Source organism: Hibiscus syriacus, unplaced genomic scaffold (genome assembly GCF_006381635.1).
Source record: "Hibiscus syriacus cultivar Baekdansim isolate YM2019G1 unplaced genomic scaffold, ASM638163v2 tig00112529_pilon, whole genome shotgun sequence".
Classification (NCBI taxonomy): Eukaryota; Viridiplantae; Streptophyta; class Magnoliopsida; order Malvales; family Malvaceae; genus Hibiscus; species Hibiscus syriacus.
This window is the reverse complement of record NW_024063357.1, coordinates 185,806-207,539: the sequence shown is the minus strand read 5'-3', so window position 1 is coordinate 207,539 and position 21,734 is coordinate 185,806. Positions and strand designations below refer to the sequence as shown.

The window sequence follows — 21,734 nt, the reverse complement described above, 5'->3', positions numbered from 1 at the left end:
CATTAGCTATTGTAAAGATTTTATGTGTAAATATATTTGGCGGTTTGTTTCAAGTTAGATTCAGAGTTATGTATAAATTTTTATTTAAAGTTTAATTAATGTATATTTCAGGGTTAACCAGTAAAAGATTACAACTTGATTTTGATCAGTATTCATTACTACTCAAGCCCAATTTCTCCGGGGCCTTCCCCGCTAACCCCAAACACAACGAGTTTTTAATTTTTTTAAATATTTAAATTTTGATCTAAAACAAGTGTTAGTATCATAGGGACATGAGTATACATGTTCAGGATAACAATCTACATTAGATTATATTTTTTTAGATATAATGTTGAAGTTCATTCATAATGTTTGTACTCATAGTTAAATGAAAATTATTAGTTAACTGACAGTTAATACTTATTATTGACGTAAGAAGTCTTATGCATCCAAAATAACAACATGACACTATCATGTGTACATAAATATTAATATCGTTAATGTCTTATGTACAAACTACTGGCATAACGTTACTAAGAGTCTAAATTGACGATATGGTAAATTATTTTGTTAAAATATTTTTAAATGACTTGACACAGGAAGACGATGACACAATAAAGTAAAATAACATAAGCATTTAACGTGGTTTTAATGTTGTTTAAGGCTAATTTCAGTTTGACCTTACTGTCCACTGTCCAGCCATCTACAAAAAAACCAGTTCTTTTTATATGTCGACGAAGAATCAAAGGCCAGTGAGTTGGAACTGGTGATTTAACATTAATTTTATCAAAAGCAAAAGCAAAAAGGGAATGCTTTTCATAAAATAAAAAAAAGTGTTCGTTTTTAATGCACTAATAGCACTTCCTTTATGTAAAAAAGAATGTGGTATTTGCTGATTCGCATCAAAGTGCGATTACAATGTATTACCAACAGAAGACAAGGAAAGAGGAAATAAAGCAAAGGCATCTTCTGTAGTTCTACTTTATATTCTGAACTGGAGAATGATTAATTGGTGTAAATAAACATTAATTTATTTGATTTTATGTTCAGTGTACAATTAAAATGTTTGTGTTTGGGCAATCGTGTGCCATAATCTAATCGTATTGGATACATCTGCCTACTTGCCCTGGAATAAGTCGAAAATGTTTGATTCTCTGTAGATGTGGCTGCCTTACCCACCGACGACCCGACGTCAACAATTATTGTTCATATTTTGTCTTGTAAGGGCAACTACGGTGCCACTATGCCTTTCAAATATATTTCTTTTGTTTTCTAATGTAATATGTATAGGCCAAGACTTTTGTTAACCGGACAGTCAATATGTATAGCAAAATTGCAATCGGTTCAATGAACATGTGCCTTAGTTTAGATCATAATAATTATGTTGCCATGTCCTTCAACAGGCACCTAACCTTTCAACTTTAATAATTGCATTGGTTGGTCTAAAAAAATTTAAGAGTGTTATATTCCTGCTTGATTTTATGTCCTAAGAGACTTCCTTTTTCATGTATGCTACTATGATCGATTAACGTTTCACACACACTCACACGTATATGTACATCTCTTTTATATTTTCTTCATAAAATCATACTTTTAATGATTGTCATTGGCACGTTATAACTATCAAATTTATACATTTTTATAACTGTTACCATCTATTTAATATGATTAAATTTACACGTCTTGTCACCTACAAATAATCATCATCGCCTTTAAACTTGACACTAATATTCGGAGCATTTGTATGATCATTAATCATATTTCTCATTTTAAATTAAAAGAAGTGAACGGTTAACAACAGTTATCATTAAGAGTATTATATTCCTGCTTGATTTTATGTCCTAAGAGACTTCCCTTTTCATGTATGCTGCTAAGATCAATTAACGTTTCACACACGCTCACACGTATATGTACATCTCTTTTATATTTTCTTCATAAAATCATACTTTTAATGATTGTCATTGGCACGTTATAACTATCAAATTTATACATTTTTATAACTGTTACAATCTATTTAATACGATTAAATCTACACGTCTTGTCACCTACAAATAATCACCATCGCCTTTAAACTTGACACTAATATTAGGAGTACTTGTATAAACTGTCAAATAAAGTTGAAGAAGAGCTCTCTCTCTCATTCTAAGATTATTGTTTACCATCTTGTTCGATACACTCATCTCTTTTCATGCATTTGTATGATCATTAATCATATTTCACATTTTAAATTAAAAGAAGTGAACAGTTAACAACAGTTATCATTAAGAGTATTATATTCCTGCTTGATTTTATGTCCTAAGAGACTTCCCTTTTCATGTATGCTGCTAAGATCAATTAACGTTTCACACACGCTCACACGTATATGTACATCTCTTTTATATTTTCTTCATAAAATCATACTTTTAATGATTGTCATTGGCACGTTATAACTATCAAATTTATACATTTTTATAACTGTTACAATCTATTTAATACGATTAAATCTACACGTCTTGTCACCTACAAATAATCACCATCGCCTTTAAACTTGACACTAATATTAGGAGTACTTGTATAAACTGTCAAATAAAGTTGAAGAAGAGCTCTCTCTCTCATTCTAAGATTATTGTTTATCATCTTGTTCGATACACTCATCTCTTTTCATGCATTTGTATGATCATTAATCATATTTCACGTTTTAAATTAAAAGAAGTGAACAGTTAACAACAGTTATCATTAAGAGTATTATATTCCTGCTTGATTTTATGTCCTAAGAGACTTCCCTTTTCATGTATGCTGCTAAGATCAATTAACGTTTCACACACGCTCACACGTATATGTACATCTCTTTTATATTTTCTTCATAAAATCATACTTTTAATGATTGTCATTGGCACGTTATAACTATCAAATTTATACATTTTTATAACTGTTACAATCTATTTAATACGATTAAATCTACACGTCTTGTCACCTACAAATAATCACCATCGCCTTTAAACTTGACACTAATATTAGGAGTACTTGTATAAACTGTCAAATAAAGTTGAAGAAGAGCTCTCTCTCTCATTCTAAGATTATTGTTTATCATCTTGTTCGATACACTCATCTCTTTTCATGCATTTGTATGATCATTAATCATATTTCACGTTTTAAATTAAAAGAAGTGAACGGTTAACAACAGTTATCATTAAGAAAAATATATAATGGGTTTTGGGATTGGGCCATTTTAATGGGTAAGGACCGTGTATACCGAGTTATGGAACAATAATGATACTTAAGCCCTTTGCTTTATTAGTGGGGTGAAGAGCCCAAAACAACACTGGATTTTTAAGGTCCGTCGAAGTTAAACAATGATGAAAGGAAGAAATTAAATGGCTAGTTGACCACATTCACATCAAATGAAACGGTGGGTGGCTTTCATTAACCTAATATATCATCAAATCTATACATCTACATTAAAATCATTGTGAAATGGTCCCAATCCCAAGCATGGAAGTGATGTTGTTGAGCACAAAATGCAGTTGATTAGTAGACAGCTTGGCCTGAGCTAACCAAGAGCCCTTCTTTGCTAAATCACCATCACTACTTGATTGACTATAACCCGTTGGCTTTGAACCAAAGCAACAAAAATGATGATGCACTGATTCATTATACAGACTGAAACCCTTGGCTGTATCGTATTAAAGTTCCCTTCCAAATTCTCTTAGAACTCTATTATTTATTTTGACATTACATGTATCAATTTAACTTCTATTATTTATTTACTGATCAAATACATAGAAAGTATCGGTCTTTAAACACTCATCTCCACGTATCTCAATTTTGTTTCTTTATCTTAATTTTCATCAAATAAATTCTATTATAAAATTGGATGATTCTTTTACGTTTGACGAGCAGCTATGAACATCACTAATGATGAGTACCGTTGATTTAATTTATAAAAATTTAATTTATAGAGGACTCAACATATAATTATAAATTAATTAAAAATTTAAAGATAAATTATTTAAAATAAAGGGTAAATTATAACGCTGACCACCTAACTATTGCCCATTTTTATTTTGACCAATATTTTTGAAATTTTGTCAATCATGTCACTCAACTATTAAAATACATTTAATTAAGCCACTTGTCGTTAATATTTAACGGAGATGTTGATGTGGTAGTTAAAATATTTGGTATAATTACACATTTGGTCACTGTTACTTATATATTATATCAATTTGGTCCTAATTTTAATAAATTAAAATAAACTTAAACCCTCATATCAAATGATACCATGTATAATGATAAAAAATTTAACTTTTTATTTTTAATTTTAAAAGTTACGACATATTCTATATTTATATCAAACCAAAAGAGGTTATGGTACCATTGATGAGATGCTTCTAAGAACCATAAATGGAATTTTTAGTAGAAATTTTGTTTTGTTATAACTATAGAATATGTCATAACTTAAAAAAATTAAAGGTTTGAGGATTAAGTTTAGTTTAAATTATTAAAATTAGGACCATATTGATATAATATATAAGTAAGTGACCAAATGTTAAATTATACCAAATATTTTAACTGTCACATCAGCTTCTCCGTTAAATATTAACGACAAGTGGCTTAATTGAATGCATTTAAATAGTTGAGTGACTTGACTGACAAAATTTTTAAAATATTGTTCAAAATGAAAAATGACAATAGTTAGGTGGTCACCGGTATAATTTACCCTTTATTTTAAATAATTAATTTTAAAATTTTAATTAATTTATAATTATATGTTTAGTTATTTAGAATTTAAATTTTTATAAATTAAATTAATAGTGTTTTTCGTTATTGTGCTCATCGCTGCTCGTCGAATGTTGTAAAATTTTCCTATAAAATTTTTGAATCAAATCAAATAAACTTAAATTATAAAAACACTAATAATAAGATTGTCCAATTAGAGCAAAGCTCACTTATGTACCTTCGTTATGAATTCTCCCTCTCTCCAACTTGATTCGTTGTTTTTTTAATTTTTTAAATATCATTTAATAAAATGTGACGACTTCTGAATTTACTTGTGAAATTAAAAACAATGAGAACTTATACATTAAATAATTATTCTAAAAATAATATTAATATAGAGAGATGAAAAACGTTTTAAACTGTGGAAAAGCAGATTGAACCAACCGACAGACAAGGAGAATTGGAAAGCAGAAATGGGGTTTAGTTTTGTTGGCTTGGAATTGAAGGTATGTGTTTGAAGCTTGAAATTTGAACCACTCTCATCACTACTCTCTCTCTCTCTCTCTCTCTCTCTCTCTCTGTCTTTAGATGTTGTCAGAGACGCAAAAGATTAACTTCAACACTCAACACTCACTGGTTGTGCGGAACTCCGTTGGTTTTTTGTAATATTTTTATTGGTGTTTGACCGGCGGCGCCACCAACGCACCACCACAAAGGCGGAGAAAAAGTCTCTAAACTCTCTCCCTTCTCCCACCACTTGTCACCACCTAGTCACCTTCGCTCTTCAAACCTCTACTCTCCTATCCATTTAGCTCTCTTCTTTTTCTAATCCATATATGTTTTCCATCCACAAAAATAATTAAACCAATCCATTACTCGTACTAAAAACTAGGACTATTGTCCCCTTAATTTTTCACCATACAACCCTTTCACTATACAAGAACAAACTGCTCACCCTTCTTTTCCCATTCTTCTTTCACTTCATCATCGTTTATTTCCCAGATTCCCCCCCCCCTTTCTGATTTGTATATTTCTATGGCTTTTATAGTGGATCAACAATCTGAACTCAAATACTTTTGCAAAATCTGCAACAAACGTTTCGGGTGTGGGAGAGCGCTCGGAGGGCACATGAGGTCGCATGGAATAGGCGACGAGAGTCGGTACATCGAAGACGATGACACTGCAAGTGGGTGGAGAGACAAGTCGGGAACGAACATCGTGCCATCGAGCAACAAGCGCATGTACGAGTTAAGAACAAACCCTAATCGTTTGAAGAGCTGTAGGGTTTGTGAGAATTGTGGCAAGGAGTTCTTTTCATGGAAATCTTTTCTCGAGTATGGTAAATGCAGCTCTAAGGATGCTGAATTGTCTGGTTCGTTGCCAGGGTCGGAAGGCGATTACGATGACGTGACGAGGAAAGGATCTTGTTATTTGTCTAAGAGGAAAAGATCGTCGGTCTCCGATTGTCAGTCGAGCGAAGAGGAAGATGTTGCCAATTGCTTGATGATGCTATCCAATGCAACCGTTGTTGTTCCTCTTGTTACCGAGCCTGAAGAGTCTTGTACTTGCGCTAGCAAAGAAGAAGAGACAGGAAACACGATGGATTTCATTACTGCCATTTCATATAGGCCTAGCATACCTATGGATAAGGCCAAAGGTGTAGCAAAAGGGGTGTTCGAGTGCAAAGCTTGCAAGATAGTATTTAATTCCCATCAAGCATTGGGTGGACATAGAGCTAGTCATAAGAAAGTAAAGGGATGTTTCGCAGCACGGCTCGATAACGATCATAACGGTAGAGACGATAGTTTAGCCGACGACGATCGTGATGAACTTTTCGTCGTCAAATCTATCCCGACTTTTCAAGTCAATACGTTGGCCTCGACATCTAAAACGAAATCAAAAGTACACGAATGTTCAATATGTCATCGGGTATTTACGTCGGGACAAGCATTAGGAGGACACAAAAGATGTCATTGGATCACACCGAATCCACCTGCTGATCACACTCCCTCGTTAATTAAGTTTCAAAGTTATAAAGACAACATAAAGCAAGTTCAGCAAACCCAAAGATCAAGTTTTACTGGTGATAGAGAGCAGCTTGATCTTAAGCTTGACCTCAATCTTCCTGCCCCAAGGAACTGCATTAATCGATCGAGTTTTGATGTTTCAACAAGAATCTATTTGCAGCCTAGGATTGGCAAAGAAAAGGAAGATAATCTACAGCAACTGCAAGTTGAAAATAATAACAGCAATGATGCGATTAAGAACAATATCTGTAATACTTCTAAGCAAGATGAAGAAGACAAAACTGGCAGTACGATAATGTTAGCAAAACTAAGTGAACTAAAGGACATCAATATGAGTGGAAGTTCACTTCCATGGCTGCAGGTTGGGATTGTTTCAACTACTAATGTTTGCTCTGACCCTCAAGTTTTGTGATTCAATCACATAATACTTGGAGCCCAAGAACTAATTTTCGAAGAGCCCTTGGTGTATAATGTTTATATGTGTATTCATATGTTAAATTAAATTGGATCCTTACAAAAAGATTATATTTATTTAGTATATTATTAGTGTTGTTATTGTTCATTCCTATATATATATTTGTTTCAATATGCAATTTGATAAAGGAATCTTGTTTTGTATACTTCATGTCTAAATTTTATGGTCTTTGTTTAAAACTTGTGGCCGTCATTCCTACCAATGTGTTTTCAAGGCTTGAACATTAACTTTAATATGAGGCAATTGCAAGGATATAATTTTAATTTTAATTCAATTAAATGTATTTAATAACAAACAATCAACTTTAATTTTAATTTTAATACAATTAATATTAAAATTTTATTACCAACATGGTTTGGTTCAAGTGGTAAACAGTTTTGATATTGCTTAGTGTATGTAAAAAATCCCTGCCGGAAGACTCACCCACCAAACTTAGTGTACATTGACAAAACTAGACTATTATTAAGTATCTAAACTAATTTTTATTTATTTTTGCAAATTAAAATTTAAAATTTAGTAAATATGAAATAACAATTAGGGTAAATTAAACCTTAGTAGCTAAACTATCAGTTTGGTCTATTTTAATATATAAACTTTCAGTTTTTTCAATAACACACCTAACGTTTAGTTTTTGTTTCATTTTAGTACCTCATTGTTTAAAATTTAACGACTGTATTTTTATGGGTAAGTTACATCATTCATCACTCTATTATCTTCTCGCTCCTATTTTGGCACTAAAGTTTAAAAATTTTCAATTTAACTACTCAACTTTCAAATCGCTCTAATTTATTTATTAATAATTTTTGTGACATGATATTTTTATTATTATTTTATTAATATATAATTCAAAATAAAAAATAAATTTGAAAGTTAGAATGATTAAATTAAGAGTAATTTAAAAGTTAAGTGATTAAATTAGGAGTAATTTGGAAGTTAAGTAATTAAATTAAAAAAAATCTAAATTTGAGTGATTAAAATAACAGAGAGAAGATAATTGAGTAATGAATTATGCAATTTACTCATAAAAAGTGTCACGCACAAATCATTCATTAAGTTTTTAATTGTGAATACTAAAATAAAATAAAAATTAAGTGTTATGTATGATTTCTAAAAAATTAAAATTTTAGATATTAAAACGAATTAAAACTGATATTTAAAATACTTAACACATAATTTACCCAAACACTTATTATATTAAGTTGTAATTTTCAGTAACATATGAAATAATTTTTATACCAATGCTTAATTATTTAAATAATATTTTATTTATTACGTAGTGTATTTTGCAGTGCTTTTAACCTTCGTATCCGCCTCTTTCTCTCTTTCTTTTACCTTCTTCTTGTGAAGCTCAATCTTTCTGCTTTGTAAGAGAGGAAAAAAAAACTGAAAATAATAATAATAAAAAGGCAGCAAATAATGTCCCAATCAAACCCTAGTTTCCCTCCCAAATCTCTGACCAAATCGTTCATGGCTCAGAACCAAGTCATGGACTCACTCACTTCCCACATCTCGCTCTACCATTCCCTCTCCCACGATCCCAACCCTAAACCTAACACCAATCAAAGGTCTTCAATCCTCAAATGGTTCTCGTCTCTCACCGTCCATCAGCGCCTAGGTCACCTCACGACCGTCGATTTCACGTTCACCCAGCTCCTCATCCAAATGCTCGGCAAGCTTCGTGCGCGTGGCCACGGCTACTTCATTATCCTTCCTGATCTTCCCTCGCGCGATCCTCCCTTCCTCCCGGGCCTCTGTTATAAACAGTCACGTGGTCTCCTCTCTAGGGTTGCCCAGTCCGATGAGTCGGAACTACGAGTTTTTGAGTCGATTCGGTTGTTCGGATCCAGAGAAGGTGAGAAAATCGACGAGTGTTCGTGTTCGGTGAATAGTCTCGATTCCATGACGGTGGCCGAAGAGTTGGTTGAAAATGTGGAACGGTTTGTTGAGACCATGGATGGAGTATCAAACGGTGCGTTTCTGAGAGGGGAAGAGAGCGAATTGGTGTCGGATTGGACTGAGCTAGAGTGGTTAAAATCAAAAGGGTATTACAGTATCGAGGCTTTTGTTGTAAATAGATTAGAGGTGGCGTTGAGATTGGCGTGGCTGAATTGTAATAGTGGGAAGAGAAGAGGGGTGAAGTTGAAAGAGAAGATGAAAGCTGCAGGGGTAGCTGTAAATGTGTATTGGAGAAAGAAAGGATGCTTGGATTGGTGGGTCAATTTGGGTGATGCAATGAGGAAGAAAGTATTTAATACGGTTTTCGGGAAAGCTGCTAAATCTCTGGTATTATTTAAAACTTTATTACTCCATGTTAATGACGGGGTTTATCCTATGGCATTGCCATTATTGTTAATGGTTGAAAAATACTGTTTCTATTGAGCTCTACATTAATTTTTGTTGTTTATGGAGAGAAATTTAAACATGTTGGTCTGGTTTAGGGTAAATTAATATATGAGCACATTGTGAGTGCCTTAGCTCGTACCTTTATATTGCTCCAATAACTTATGGTTGGATCTTTCTTAAGTTTGATATACTATATTACAATGCGTATGCTATGTTTAGAGAAAGATTTCCTAAATATGGATGACTTGTAGTTTTGAAAAATGTTGTCTGTTTAATTTAGTGTAACATTTGTGGCTAAACATTTTAAATTTTTGGCATTCAGATTTTCGAGGTACTGAAGGCAGCAGGTAGTGCCTCAGAGGATGAGATGTGGCTTTTTAATGCAGGAACAGTGGAGCGACCTTTGAGGTATACCAATTATGGTGAAAAACTGTTTGGAACCACCCTAAATCCCCTGGAGGATGCAGAATTTGGCGTTACTATTACTGCAAATTCTCGTTCTGGAAAGCCTACTACCCTAACCAATGTCTTCAGTAGCTTGTTTGTGCTTCAGGATATTGTTACTGTCGTCCTATCTTGTCATCGCCATTGTGATGCGGAAAAGGTGTTTTTTAGCAGATTAGGCTCTGTAAGTTCCATCATTGATAGTATATTCAGAAAACTGCGAGGATTTCTCATGGTTATTTCACTGGATTGCACAAAGCTTGAACTTCTCGGAGAGGGAAATTTTAACTCTTCGTCCGATAAATCCAAGGGTAGGCTCAGTGCATCTAGTCGTAAGAAAAAAGGGAAGTCTCGAAACACAAAAAACCAAAATCCTGCTCCAAAGAGAGAGGTAGATGACCTTCCACCAGAAAAACCTGTTAAGGTACTTTTTTCCTTTATTTTTTTTATAGGAACTTTTTTCCTTTATTGAAAGTCCTTTAGAATTTAGATGGGATTTTGCTTTCATTTAAATGTTTTGGGAAATTGTATTAATGGTTTATAGTATTATGTCAGGATCTTGCGTACGAATTGACTCATAATAAGAAAGCAGATTTGACGGAGTCCACCAAGATGAGTGATATACCTCATGATAAAGATGTAAACAGAAAGACTCTGTTATCCATGGAAATGCTCACACAGTTTTTCATTTGGATGGTATTGTTAATTATTTAAGTTTTAAATACTGCCATAACTGCTACTCTTGTCTTCAGGTACATACCCAACCAGTTGTTGGAAAAGGACGAGCTGCATCAAGGAAGAGCCGTAAGGAAAAGAATAAAAGCAAACGTTCTTGCATCAATGATAAAACTGAAGTAAAATCTTTCAAGAAGGCAGTCACAGGGCCTTCATCATCTTTTATTTCTCAAGATGAGGCAACAAATTCCAATGAGGTATTGGACGAATTAAGTATAGGACAGAATGTTCTAACTGATGCAATAAGTCATAGCAACAATCTTGAACCAATTTCAAGTATTAGTGGACCAGATAAGCAACTTTTCAGGGAGGATATTGCCATGCATGTGCAAGATCATGAGGTTGGTTCATCGAATGGTTTCTCTCATATAGGTACAGGGTATCAGCAGTACTCGGAAGATATTATTGTGAATGAAATCATTCCTACCAGAGAAGTGGATTCAAAATGTAAACGAGAATGTAATGTTTTGCCACCTATTGCCCCAAAGCCTGGCTGTGTTCTCATTGGAGAAGGCATCAATGAACCAAGATCTCTTAGTGCAAGTAAAATTCAGAAAATTGCTATTTCTTCTGATGTATCACTGAATACGATTGACATTAAAGAGGTGGTTCCTGTGATTCAGGTTAAAGAAAAAAAGTTTTATAATACTGCACCCTCGCCACAATGCCTCTCATATGAGTGGCCTAGTGTAGCTCCATTTTATTTTCCGTCTATAAATTCACATGTCCTAGCAGCCACTGATAGACTGCACCTTGATGTTGGTCACAATTGGCACAATCACATTCGCCAACCTTTTTTGCCCACCATGCATCAGACAAGAAATCCTTCTATTGAAAGTGGCTGCAATCGAATCTTTGCTCGTCCAATGCCAATGAGTTTAGATTGGCCCCCTATGGTTCGAAGTGCTTCTGGATTGGCTCCTTCACTTACATGCAATTATGACTCTGGATTTATATCTAGGCGACATACAGCTTTTCAACAGAGTTTTGCTTCTCAAAATTTTCAGTTTAATATGATTGAGGATGATAGAAAGTATTCTGGGGAATTCGTTGACTTGCCAGATCCTGCAAATACGCCTGAAATAGCTGATGAATATGAGAGCCACTATATATCAGAGGAAGAATATGAGGTGCATGCTGTTTCTGGTATGGACTATAATCAATATTTTGGTGGGGGTGTGATGTACTGGAATACTTCTGATCTTCCAGGTACAGGTTTCTCTAGGCCTCCTTCCCTTAGCTCCGATGATAGCTCATGGGCCTGGCGTGAAGCAGACATGAGTAGGGCTGTTGACGACATGGTTGCTTTCTCTTCATCTTATAGTACTAATGGTTTGACTTCTCCAACTGCTACTCCATTTTGTTCGCCTTTTGACCCTTTGGGTCCTGGACACCAGACAGTTAGTTATGTTGTGCCAGGAAATGAAGTGTCTAGCAAAGTGCTGCATTCTGCATCAGCAACGCCGGATGGAGCAACTGAGGTGGAAGCTTCTGGATCTTTGGCCAATTTATCCAATGACTTTGAAGGGAAAACAGCTGATTCGCTCCCTTACCCTATTTTGCGTCCAATAATTATTCCGAGCATGCCAAGGGAGAAAATAAAATCAGACTTTAAGCGTGGTCATGATCATAAAAGCCCACGTGTTGCACCAAATAGGCGTGAGCAACCTCGGATAAGACGGCCCCCCTCACCAGTGGTGCTTTGTGTTCCACGAGCTCCATGTCCACCACCACCTTCTCCTGTGAGCGATTCAAGGAAACTCAGGGGTTTTCCAACAGTGAGATCTGGTAGCTCTAGCCCAAGACATTGGGGTATGAGAGGTCTGTTCTATGATGGAACTAACTCGGAAGATGCATGTGTTCGCATGGATGGTACTGAAGTTGTTTGGCCATCTTGGAGAAGTAAGAATCTTTCAGCCCATCCAATGATCCATCCTCTTCCTGGTGCTTTGCTGCAAGATCATTTGATTGCAATGTCACAACTTGCTCGTGATCAAGAACATGTAAGTATAGCACCGGCATTATGTTATTCTAAAAGTTGTGGTTTATGTGTTTAATTCATGGAATTTTGTTTTTATTCTGCAGCCAGATGTATCATTTCCTCTACAACCACCTGAGTTACAGAGCTGTCCAGCACGAAAGGCATCTCTCTCTTCAATTCACAGGTTCCTTAATGATGAAATTGACTCTTTCTGGAAGCAGGTAAGCAGTTTAATGATCCCTAGAAAATGAATAGGAAAAAAGCATATGACTGATCCAATTTTCTTCCTGTTTATTGTTTCTTTGATCTTGAATATTTTATTTTTTGCAAGAATTTTCTAGTTTTCTGTTCTTTGTTCTTTCATTTCCAGGCTTTGCAATGATACTGACTGGATGTTGATCATGTAAAAGGTTGCAGCTGAGAATATGGCTCGTAAGCCATACATTACTTGGGCTGTTAAGCGGGTTACGAGGTCTCTTCAAGTCCTATGGCCAAGATCAAGGACGAATGTCTTTGGTTCAAATGCAACTGGATTAGCTCTTCCATCAAGTGATGTGGACCTTGTTGTTTGTCTTCCTCCAGTGAGGAATCTGGTGAGTGCTTCAGCTTTGTATTTTTCTTTTAATCACGTGCTTATACTCTTTGGCAAGAAACTCAACTGCAGACACTTTTAGGAACCTATCAAAGAAGCTGGGATCTTGGAAGGACGTAATGGTATTAAAGAAACTTGTCTTCAGGTACGAGTAATTGTAGTTGGTTGAACTTTAGGATGAATTTTCTGTTTCATCTTCACGATATCTCAACTTAGTCAGAATTCCTTTACAATTACATAGAAATCAAAATATCTGGCAAATGTTGTGTTATGAAAATCTTAAATATTTGTTATTCTCTTTCTTCATTTTCTGAGTAAAAACATTGAATCATCTGCTACGATAAATGTGGTATGCTTACCAAGTTGTAAACAATGATATATGAATTGTTGATTTGTTGTATAGTACTATCTTCCTGTTATTTTATTATGTTTTTTATTCTTCCTGATATTTTTACGCAACACTTTGGAAGGTTGACACTTTTATATTTATTCTCCAGCATGCTGCCCGGTATCTTGCCAATCAAGAGTGGGTAAAGAATGATTCTCTGAAGACTGTGGAAAATACAGCTGTAATGCCTAATGCACTTGCCTTGTTGGATCTGTCTTCAGTTTTATGTACTTTCTTTCCATCTCTTTTCTCATAGTGCTGTCTTTCTGCCATCCAGATTCCGATTATTATGCTTGTGGTAGAAGTTCCTGATGACTTAATAACTTCTGTGGGCTCTAATGTGCAATCACCCACAGATGAACAAATAGATAAAACTGCTGAACATGGTGACCATACTCGTTCAGATACTGTTGCCTTAGAAGACTCTGCTTCACCTAAGTGCTCGCAAATAGGTGATGGTAATATGAAGGGCGTCAAATCAGTTCGTCTAGACATCAGTTTCAAGACGTCCTCACATACAGGACTCCAAAATACTGAACTGGTAAAATGAATATAACTTAACCAATAAACACTGATCGCTTGGATTGTGTCTGAAATACGAACCCATGACATATGCTTCTACTGCTAATTGTATCCATTTTCCTGGAAATTTTAGGAGAATATTTGTTTTAGTTTTGCCTGATTGAGGATGTTACCGGCTCGGAGGATTATATTTGTTCTTGTTGGATTTCAGAATTATATTATCAAGTAACCATCAATGACGTTATGAGTTTTTGCAGGTTTTTAGTCTGATATTTTCCTACTATGGTTCTGAAAGTTTTAGTGTATGGTTTATGTAGGAAATAGACAAATGTTTCTAGGCATGTAGGGTATTCGTTCCTCTTCTCTCTAGATTTGTTTTTTGGGCATTTCCTGTGATTCAGAGTCTCAACAGACAATTTCACAGTGCTGCTACATACACATTTGGGTGTTTTGCACTGTTACTGTTTTGTTATTATTGATACATTTGAAGTATTTCTTTGCAGGTGAAGGAGCTGACTGAGCAATTTCCAGCTGCTACACCTCTTGCTTTGGTACTAAAACTGTTCTTAGCAGATCGTAGCCTGGATCAGTCTTACTCTGGTGGCTTAAGTTCATATTGTCTGGTGAGTAACCTTTGGTTGTAGAAGTGCACTGAGACATCATTTCTAACTAATTTATAGTTGACATTTTTCTGTTTATATTTACTCCCTTCCTGTTTCCTACATCTTGTAGGTGTTACTTATTATACGTTTCCTACAGCATGAGCATCACCTTGGACGGCCTATCAACCAAGTAACTTAGCACTTTAAGTTTTTATAATTTTTCTTTTCATCACTGGTGGTATTTTTAGTACGTATTTCGGTGTGCTGGAGTGAACTGTTACTTGATTCCACAATTATATATTGAATGATAATCATCTGATACAACCTTAGAACTGTTTTAAAGTGGATTGATCTGGAGGTGGGAGCTGAAAAAGTAATTGCACTTGATGAATGTTTAATTTGAGAGCTTAAAGTATGCCAATGCTTGACCAGTATATTTATTTATATAAAATTGCCATCAATTTGAGGAACAAAGCTTCGGGGGTTGAACTGAAAGACCCTGTTGCAAGTTTAGATAATTGATTAGTGAATTGAAGTATGGTTTTTGATTTTACAAGGAGAATATTGATCTTTGATATTTGATGATATGAAAATTTTTAATGTTCTCTTTTAACTTTCAGTTTGTTTATCTGCTTTTTGGTGCTGACCGAAATGACAAGTATTTTTGATAACTTGAATTCAATTTTCCTTGTAGAACTTCGGAAGCCTTCTGATGGATTTTCTTTACTTCTTTGGGTGAGTCAAAAGATTTAAATAATTTTATTTCTGGTAGTTGAAAACAGTTACCTACTCTTTTCCTCCTTCCGTTAGTTGGTTCTTACCTTATGGTTAAGGACCTCTAAGAGGGAGGTTTTTAATGAGGCCACCTATTCCTATCAAAAAAAAAAAAAACAGTTACCTGACTGGTGTTCATTGTAAAATGTTTATACAAATTAATGATTTATTTTTTCAATATCTGATGGCACAGGAACGTGTTTGATCCCCGGCAAATGCGTATTTCTGTACAGGGGAGTGGAGTATATATAACCAGAGAAAGGGGTCATAGGTAATAGCAATGTTCTCTTTTGTTGGGAACTATGTATAACATGGTTGCTTCTTGACATCTTAACCTTTTGACCCCTGATATGATTTTTCTGTTATAGCATTGATCCTATACACATCGATGATCCTCTTTTCCCAACAAATAATGTGGGGAGAAATTGCTTCCGGATACATCAGTGTATCAAGGTTGGTGTTTTTTTTATTAGCTGTCGACATGGAACTTCTGTGGCATGATAGGGTATCTTTATATTTACTATTGACATGCTGCCGTATAACTTTGCTTTAGCTTCCAAGTGTTGACACACTGTTCATAATGTTGGATTGTTTCTTTCCAGGATTTTATTAATTAAATGTTTCTTTGAAGGCGGAGAAAGGCAAATTATACTTATTTACCCTGCTTGGTAACAAAGAATCAGTGGATTGCCTTGTGGTTATCTTTGCGATTAAGGCACTTAATTGCCTTTTAGAAACTACTAGTAAAACTTCCAAGAGAGTTTTTGGGAAGATATTCGACACATTTAGCAAGTAAAAGCTTAGCTTACTACTCTGGGATGTGTAAGATACAAAATATTAATATAAACTATTGTACATGGCTAAGCCCTATCTCTGTGAGCTTAATCTTAATATGCAACTTTTTTTGAGTATAGGATGTAGTAACTGTGAATGTGCTTATTGGAATATGCATTTATGTGATCACTGACATTTCTCCTCATGTCTTGTATAAATAATATTTTGTAATGCAGGCATTTTCAGAAGCCTATTCTATTTTGGAGGATGAGCTTAGCTGCCTATCAAGTAACACCGATTCATCTTGTAACCCACCATGTATATTGCTTCAAAAAATCATCCCAAGTATCGCTTTATCATAGTGGCTTAGTTTTAGGAATCTTCACTAAAGGTATTCATTTTTCCCATGATATTATTGCTTAGTTAGAAAGATTTAATTTAGGATTGTTAGAAATATTCTTATGGTGACATTATTGATATAAAGCTGAAGTCCTCACCACAATGGGAGCATTGGGTCTTGATTATTTACTGAAACTCCCTTTGGAATGTGCTCCATGTTGATCATTTTTCTATTATGCCAACCCGGTATGGAAGTGTTTCATTGAGATATTTATTTTGATTTCTAATTTTTTCCTTTGCATTAATTATTTGTAACTTCTAAATTCTAGATTCTTCAAGCAATTTTTGATGTTTGTGGCCAGATATTATAGCCTCAATCAACTTTTGGTGTGATGCACAGCCAATCTTGCAATTGATCATTCCAAGTAAATGATGCTCCAGTTTAGTTCAAAATTGATTGTGCTACTTTATGGTTCGAAGTAAAACTGAAAGGGTGAATATGTAAGTAGGCACTATTATTTTGTAGATCTTTTACAATAAAAAATGGTGAAATTCTGATGGTACATCATGCAATCAATTTTGAATTTTATGGTCTTGGGGGCAACTCTAAGTTCAATTAAGGAACTTAGTATTTACCTCGCTGCCTTCTACTATTAATTTAGTGTTAAATCTGTGTGCATACTTCTTCAACCTTTGATGCATTTCTTTGAGTGAGCAAGGGTGATTGCTTGCGGGGAGTGTATTTACTATTTGGATTTGGGCAATTAGGCTGCCTTTTTCAACGTGAAATATTGCATTAGCAAATGCTATCTTGTTTCTTCCTTTGATCAGGATTTCTATTTTTATGTTTGGTGATTTGAATCTATCACGGAAATTTGTCTCTTTAGATGATAAAGAATAACTTGTGTGACACTGCATATGTTTTTTATTAAATTTGTTATCGCTTTATTGTATTATTTGGGGTACTTGAGTTATTTTGGATTTTGTATTTCAGGATGCCAAAATGGAATGTTGTGTTAAATAGTTAGTTTGGAGCTGAGCTGATTGTGGTGCCATTGGCCACAGTTAGCATATGAACTCTGTCATGCCAACTGAACAAAACATTGTTCATTCTATCAGATGCCATTATTTGTACGAAGGTACTTGTTATGATGGAAGGGAGATTAGGGTTTGATCAGAAGGAATTGAGGATTACTCGAGGAAGGCATTTTGGGAAAAAATGGATGAAATTGGAAAATGAAAGAGAATTAGGGATTGAGATGTTACCTGAGGGATTTAGGGTTGAGGTAACATAAAAAATGGGGTTGGGTGGATTGCAGGAGCATGCTGATATCATTAAACCTTTAGCCAAATGGGCCCAGTCAAGTAATGATCCAAAACAGAATGAAGTTGAGGAGAAACAGGCCAGCACGTGTAGCCCACTTGGAGATATCCTATGAATCAGCAAATGAGTAGTTAGTTTGTTAGATTTGTTGACAGAATTACAGCTATAGGTACTTGTGAATATATAAGTTGTAGCTGAAATCTAAAGAAATAATCATGAATGAAATTACACGTTTTTCTGTATCTTTTTTCTTTATGAAATCTTTCATTTTCTCTACAACAACCCTAAGTCATAACAATTGATAATCAGAGCTGAGTTTAGTGATCCAAAAATCATTTTTCATACTGGGAAAGACAAGAAAAATGAAAAAAGTTGGAACCATAGAAGTAACAGAACAATCAACAGTGGAGGTTAAAGAGGAAACCTTATTATCTTGGTGGGCGGGGCAGAAAGCAGAGCTAGAAGGGAGGATACAAACCTTAGAAGATGGAATGACTAAAAACAGAGGGTATTTGCAGAGGATCTTACAGTTGGTCAATCAAGCAGTTGAGGAGAAAGATTCACCTCAGTCAGTGAAGAGTCAACCAACAATAGTTGAACAACATAACAAAAATAGAAGTAAACAATCATGTCTGATTACAGTTCTTAGTGAGCATGAGAATTATACTTTTCAACCTAATGAACCAGGAATATTAGCTTTTAAATCTGTGGGGTTTACTAGTACTCTACATTTGAATCAGACATTGCAGGAAGAGAATGTTAGGGGCAGTTCTAGTGAGGTTAAAGTGGACAGTAAAGGGTTGTTTGGGAGTTCAGGGCCTATTTTACCTCGTCCTAAATTAGAGTTGCAGATGTTTGATGGAAGTAATCCTAGAGGATGGGTTAGAAAATGCCAAAAATATTTTAATCTCTTGGGAGTTCCTGAGGAACAAAAACTGGATGTGGCTGTAATGTACTTAATGGAAAAGGCTGAGACTTGGTTTGATGGCTATATTATGCAGAAGCATAGAGTGACTTGGCATGAATTTGAGGTTGATTAGTGTCATAGATTTTGTGACAGAAACTATTCATATATCATTGAAGAGTTTAATAAGTTAATGCAGAAGGGTAGTGTAGATGAGTATCAAGAAAAGTTTGAGGAGTTAAGACCATATTTACTACAACATCATATGCATTTAGGGGAGGATTATTTTGTTTCCAGTTTTATTAGTGGCCTCAAGGAGGAATTAAAATACAAGGTGAAAGAGTTGGAGCCCAGAAATTTGTCTGAAGCTTACAGACAAGCCAAACTTTATGAGTTGGCTAATGAGATAGAAGGAAAGAAGTCTAAATTTTCTCAAATTTTTTCCCCTTATACTCTTGCAATTAGGCAACCAAACAGTGGGATTAAGGGTTTTCAGCCTAAGACAATTCCTCATAATACTAATACCAAGGAGAGTTTATTGGAATATAGAAGAACAAATAATTTATGTTTTAAATGTGGGGAAAAATTTGCTCCTGGACATCAGTGCAAAGTTTGACAGTTGAACAATATGGAAGAAGAAGACTGCTAATCAGGAATTGACAGAAGAAGAAATTGGACAAGGGAATGATGTAACCAACGGAGCCTTGGAAATTTCTATAAATGCTATCACAGGGAATGTAAGGCACACTACCTTACGAATTCAAGGTTTTATTAGAAGGAAACCACTTAATGTGCTGATTGATAGTGGCAACACCCAAAGTTTTGTGGCACCTAAGTGGGCCAAAGAAGGAGTAGAACTAGTTCAAACTCGACCATTAGTTATTAAAGTTGCTAATGGAGAAAAATTGTTCAGTACTGCCAGAAGCAATAAGGTGACTTGGAAGATGCAAGGCTATGAATTTCAGTATGATTTCAGAGTTGTCTTTAGGGGGCAGTGATATGGTACCGGGGGTGGATTGGATGAAAGAGTTTAGCCCTATAATGATGTATTTTAAGGCCAAAACAATTAGCTTTGAAAAGGATGGATAGATTGTTCTAATTAGAGGGACTCAGAAATTACCACTACTCAAACCAATTTCAGGAGAAAAATTTCAGAAGTTAGTTGCAAAAGATACTAAAGTGAATGGAGAAATTTATTTGTTGAATGCTGAAGTGGATGAAAGCATAATTCCTCTATCTTTACAAGATTTATTAGAGGAGTTTAAGGAAGTGTTTGAGGAACCTGAGGGGATGCCTCCTAGCAGAAAACATGATCATGCTATTGTTCTTAAACAGGGGACACATCAGTCAATCTCAGACCCTATAGATTTGCTCATCATCACAAGACTGAAGTGGAAAAACAGATTACTTATATGTTATCCTCATCTATCATACAAGTAAGTAAGAGTCATTTTGCTTCTCCTTGTTTACTTATTAGAAAAAATGATGGAACTTGGAGGTTTTGTGTGGACTATAGGCAACTTAACTTTTATACAGTTAAGAATAAATTCCCTATTCCTATAGTAGAAGACTTATTAGATGAATTACATGGAGCTACTTTCTTTTCCAAGATTGATTTGAGATCTGATTATTGGCAAATTAGAATTAAAGATGAGGATGTTTATAAAACTGCTTTTAGAACTCATCAAGGGCATTATAAATTTAAAGTTATGCCTTTTGGCCTTATTAATGGCCCAACTACTTTTCAAGCTTTGATGAATGACTTGTTTGCAACATATTTGAGGAGGTTTGTTCTTGTGTTTTTTTTGGTGATATTTTGATTTACAGTCCTAGTATGGCAGAACATAAAAAACATTTAAGAGTGGTGCTGGAAATTCTGTTGAAAAAGAAGTTGTATGCCAAGAAGAGTAAATGCTTTTTTGGCCAACAAGTAGAGTATTTGGGATATTTAATTTTAGCTAAAGGGGTAGCAACTGATCCTGAAAAAATAAAGGCCATGCAACAGTGGCCTTTACCTAAAAATCTGAAAGCTGTGAGAGGATTTTTGGGTTTGACAGGGTATTATAGAAAATTTATCAAAGGGTATGGAGAATTGAGTAAACCCTTGACCAATATGTTGAAGAAGGATGGATTTCATTGGTCTACAGAAGCTAAATTAGCATTTGAAAAATTAAAAAGGGTTATGTGTGAAGCTCCAGTTTTGGCTTTACCTAATTTTGACCAGATTTTTTTTTTGGAAACTGATGCTAGTTCCAAAGGAATTGGGGTTGTTTTGTCTCAAGGAGGAATGCGCCTATAGCTTATTTAAGTAAGGCTTTGGGGCCAAAGCATGCTGACCTTTCTATCTATGAAAAAGAATACTTGGTTATCCTAATGGCAGTATCACACTGGAGACATTATTTGGAGAGTGGTTCATTTGTCATTAAAACATATCATGAGCCTCTAAAACACTTATTAGAGCAAAAGTTAAACACCACTATTCAGAAGAAAGGTCTTACTAAGTTATTGGGGTTGGATTATACAATCCAGTTTAGGAAAGGCAAAACAAACAAGGTGACAAATGCACTTTCTAGACAGCAAATGGATTCTAGTGAGTTTCTGCAAATGGGGGTTACTGTTATTATTCTTACTTGGATGCAAGATATTGAGCAGAGTTATGAATGAGCTTATTAGCTCAAGAGAAACTTCATATTTTAATTATTCACCCTGACAAGAGTAAGGAGTAGAAGAGAAGGAAAGGAGTGCTATACTTTAAAGACAGAATTTATGTGGGCAGCAAGGGAGATCTCAGGCAGAAAATTATTGTGGCTTCCCATGATTCACCACAAGGGGG

General features: G+C 34.9%; 2 protein-coding genes across 3 annotated transcripts; both read left to right on the top strand.

The window, feature by feature from the left end:
- Positions 1-5,712: 5,712 nt before the first annotated feature.
- LOC120181580 (zinc finger protein ZAT4-like) lies at positions 5,713-7,116 on the top strand. The gene has a single exon (XM_039186673.1). The coding sequence runs from the start codon at positions 5,713-5,715 to the stop codon at positions 7,114-7,116; it is 1,404 nt and encodes a 467-aa protein (XP_039042604.1).
- A 1,391-nt stretch (positions 7,117-8,507) lies between these two features.
- LOC120181575 lies at positions 8,508-17,910 on the top strand. Of its 2 annotated transcripts, none has more exons than XM_039186669.1 (18): positions 8,508-9,462; positions 9,845-10,390; positions 10,522-10,605; positions 10,719-12,704; positions 12,787-12,903; positions 13,093-13,275; positions 13,357-13,419; positions 13,772-13,843; positions 13,940-14,203; positions 14,688-14,807; positions 14,917-14,976; positions 15,481-15,521; positions 15,754-15,831; positions 15,929-16,013; positions 16,571-16,725; positions 16,819-16,919; positions 17,036-17,174; positions 17,668-17,910. In XM_039186669.1, the coding sequence occupies exons 1-15, from the start codon at positions 8,596-8,598 to the stop codon at positions 16,694-16,696; spliced, it is 4,692 nt and encodes a 1,563-aa protein (XP_039042600.1). In that variant the 5' UTR covers positions 8,508-8,595; the 3' UTR covers positions 16,697-16,725; positions 16,819-16,919; positions 17,036-17,174; positions 17,668-17,910. The 2 variants fall into 2 exon arrangements, with proteins under 2 accessions (XP_039042600.1, XP_039042601.1); XM_039186670.1 differs by having other exon boundaries at positions 17,003-17,166.
- Positions 17,911-21,734: the final 3,824 nt, after the last annotated feature.